Consider the following 3,513-nt stretch of genomic DNA (forward strand, 5'->3'; position numbering starts at 1 on the left):
GTGGTGGGGAAGAGGGAAGAGTTGGGGAATTTGTCAGAGCTCCCCCCCCCCACTCCATCAGTTTAGTTACTTATTATGGAACGGTATAAGGCCATTTGGCCCATTGGGTTTATATACACCACAACAACCCGACCCCATTTGTCCCATTCCCCCCACTTTTAATCTGTACCCCACTACTTATTGCCCTTGCCCATCAATTACACCTTGATCCTTTTGCCACTTACATAGGGAGGAGTAGTTTGGAGAAGCCACATCTGAGATAGCTTTGGGTTGCTTAAGAGGAAAATGGTGACTGCTTTTGCACACACAAGTGGGAGGAGCAGCCTGTTTCTAGAGTGATGGGGTGAGAGCATTTCTCACAATGTTGCTATTGTCTTTTGCCTATTAGAGATTTCCTCATTTATTGATAGCAAGGATGCAGAGCTGCAAGTGAAGACTATGACTTTGGTGGAACAAACAAAGATAAGAAATCCTTAAAAGATCCTTAAAAATTGGCCATGGTGTTTACGCAGACCTTCATTGAACTTTGAACTTTACGGGCAAAGTGTTTGGTGAAAAGTCCCCTGCGAAGTGGGTCCGTTGAGAGCGTTCGCCAGACAGCTTGATAGTCATGCTTCCCTCTGCCTCACCGTTATTCACCCGGAAATGCTGGTGAGCAGGTGGGATCGCCACCAAAAAGCGCCGCCTGAAGGTCTCACTCAAGGCAAGGTATAAGAAAGGGTTGATGCAGCTGTTAGCGTAGCCCAGGCTGATGGCAAAGTTGTACACAGAGAAGAAAGTGACGCTTGGCTTCTCGATCCTTAGATGAACCAGCTGAAGGATGTAGAAAGGTCCCCAACATACGAAGAAGGTTGTACAGATGGCCACAGCCATCCAGGTCACTTTCTTGTTCCTTGTCCTTCTGCTTCCATTTGGCAGTGGGACCACAGCTGTGGACATGCGTTGAAGGATCTTGAAGTAAATAATGCAGATGATAACCAGAGGGATGGCAAAAGTTAACATGAATTGGTAAAGTGTAAACCAATAAATATCAGTGGCTGGGTTAGGCAAAGGTAAGGCACAACCGGCCGTGCCATCTGGTCGTGACATTAATCCACTGTACAGCCACACGGGGATGATGGTTAAGAAAGACGCTAGCCAAACGAGGCAGATCACCAATGTAGCGATGGACGGTGTGCGCATGTAGGCTGATTTCAGAGGGTGAACGGTGGCCAGGTAGCGATCAAAGGTCATTGCTGTCAATATATATATGCTGGTGACTTGGCTGTTGCTGTCTAAGCTAGTTATGATGGTGCACATAATAGCTCCAAAATGCCAGGTACCATTCCCAACAAGCTGATGAATAAGGAAAGGCATTCCTAGCAGAAATAACAAATCAGCCAAGGACAGGTTGAAGATAAATATGTCAGGCACGGTGTGCTTGTACTTGAACTTGGTCTTCCTTACAATGGTGTAGATTACGATGGAGTTGCCTATAATGCCCAAAAAAACGATGATCCCAAACAGGCATGGCATGATAATGTTGATGTATGGTGCATACTGCTCCAAACCTGAAACAGACAAAGACCAAGCATTTCCCTTTAGCATTTCCTCAATGCACGTTTCTTGGTCACGTCTACTTTCTGTTCTAAACCTAGGTATCATACAGTATATCTCCCCAAGCAACTACAAAGAATGAAGAATGCTTTAGCAACAAACCCAGATGGTTACCACATGGTGGACTTATTTACTAAACGGGGTCTTTCTCATCGTTTGATTGTAGTCAAGCCTATTCTTCACCCACATAATAAATGTGTAGCAATTCAGCTGTACAGTGCTTTGTGTTGTAATTGTGCATTTTTAGGGATTAGGACCTGGGTAGGGCTGGCATTGATTGCCCATCTCTGATTACCATGAGCCACTTTCATGAACCACATTTAAATTTTGCAAAACATGGAGAAAAGCAAAGGTTCATTACGTGGGACATCTTGGACAGTGCCTCCGAGTGTATCCATCAGCTGTGCAACACATTAATGCTATTCTGTATTTGTCTTTTCAGATGATCCTGCCTGAACTTCTGCACATCTGCAGAAATGTTGCTACAAATACTGGGCAGGTTTCCCCATGAAAGAGTGAATTTTAATCCCATAGTGCCTCTGACATAACTACTGTGAATATGATAAAAGTGCCCTTTCACCCAATTAAACATTTACACTCCAAAATTGTAATACTGTAGATAATTTTCCATTGTAAATACCAACATGACCTTAAACATTGTTTTAAATTCTGATGTAACACTATCTGGACATGAATGAGATGCCAAAGTAAGGTCAAACCTCTTTGAGCAAAGTGCCTGATCGATCTATCCGTGGTATTTTATCCCAGAGTGGAGCAATTGGTATGGCTAAAGGTTTATTATTGTTGGATGGCCAGAGATACTGTCATAGAGTCATACAGGACAGACACAGCCCCTTTCGCCCAACTTGTCCATGCTGATCAATATGCCCCATCTACACTAGTCTCACCTGCCTACCTTTGTCCCATATCCATTTAAATCTTTCTAACCCATGTATCTGTCCAAATGTATTTTAGATGTAAACATCACCTTACTGCATCATTCAAAACCTCAGAAGGTCTTACGTGTGAAGGATTTTGTAGTGTTGCCATTTTTTCTTAATAACATTTGCACAAAGCAATTTCTAACAGACTGTAATGAGATATCAAATAGTGATGCTGTTTGAGGAATTGTTATTGACAAAACCTCTTCCCCGCTGTTGTCACATTATTGAACAAACCTCTCATAAGCTAAAGGGCCTGTCCCACTTTCCCGAGTTATTCACAAATTCTCCCGAGTTTTCAAACTCACAGAATGTTCGTAACGAGTCCGTAGGAGGCCGTGGGAGTCCGTAGATATATCGTAGCGGCTCGTTATGCCAGGCGTAGGTACTCGGGGCATCGGGTAAGTCGGGACGTTTTTTCAGCATGAATGCCCACGAGTAAAAAAATAGCACTGGGTACCTATGGCTGGCATAACGAGCCCCTACGATATATCCATGGACTCCTACAGCCTCCTACGGACATTCTGCGAGTTTGAAAACTCGGGAGAATTTGTGAATAACTCAGGAAAGTGGGACAGGCCCTTAAGGATGTGTTCCCAGTCTTCCGATCTACTTTGTTGAAGCCTTTGTATTCTTTTTAATCTGAACTTTCTCTGTAGCTGCAGCACTACATTCTGCAATCTGTCTCCTTTTTCCTTGCACGTTCTTTTCTGTGTGGTTTGATAGTACTCACGCATGGTATGATTTGTGCCAGGATAGCATGCAAAACAAAGTATTTAATTGTATCTCAGTACACATGACAATAATAAAGTAATACCAATATTAATTATGGACATCACCGTTTACAATTGATTTTCATCAGCAGCGGAGCACAATTCAGAAGCTAAACTGCAACACTTCAGTCCCATTCTAATCTCAACTCCTATGCTGTTCCTATTCCACTCCAGTCCAAATCAAGTCCAGTTTATGTCATATT

The 3,513-nt window shown here is 43.1% G+C and overlaps 1 protein-coding gene across 1 annotated transcript; it reads right to left on the minus strand.

Annotated features, from left to right (window-relative positions):
- Positions 1–305: 305 nt before the first annotated feature.
- On the minus strand, positions 306–2,832 carry LOC129708392 (melanin-concentrating hormone receptor 1-like). The gene has a single exon (XM_055654103.1). The coding sequence runs from the start codon at positions 1,642–1,644 to the stop codon at positions 517–519; it is 1,128 nt and encodes a 375-aa protein (XP_055510078.1). The 5' UTR covers positions 1,645–2,832; the 3' UTR covers positions 306–516.
- Positions 2,833–3,513: the final 681 nt, after the last annotated feature.

Source organism: Leucoraja erinacea, chromosome 23, assembly GCF_028641065.1.
Source record: "Leucoraja erinacea ecotype New England chromosome 23, Leri_hhj_1, whole genome shotgun sequence".
Lineage (NCBI taxonomy): Eukaryota > Metazoa > Chordata > Chondrichthyes > Rajiformes > Rajidae > Leucoraja > Leucoraja erinaceus.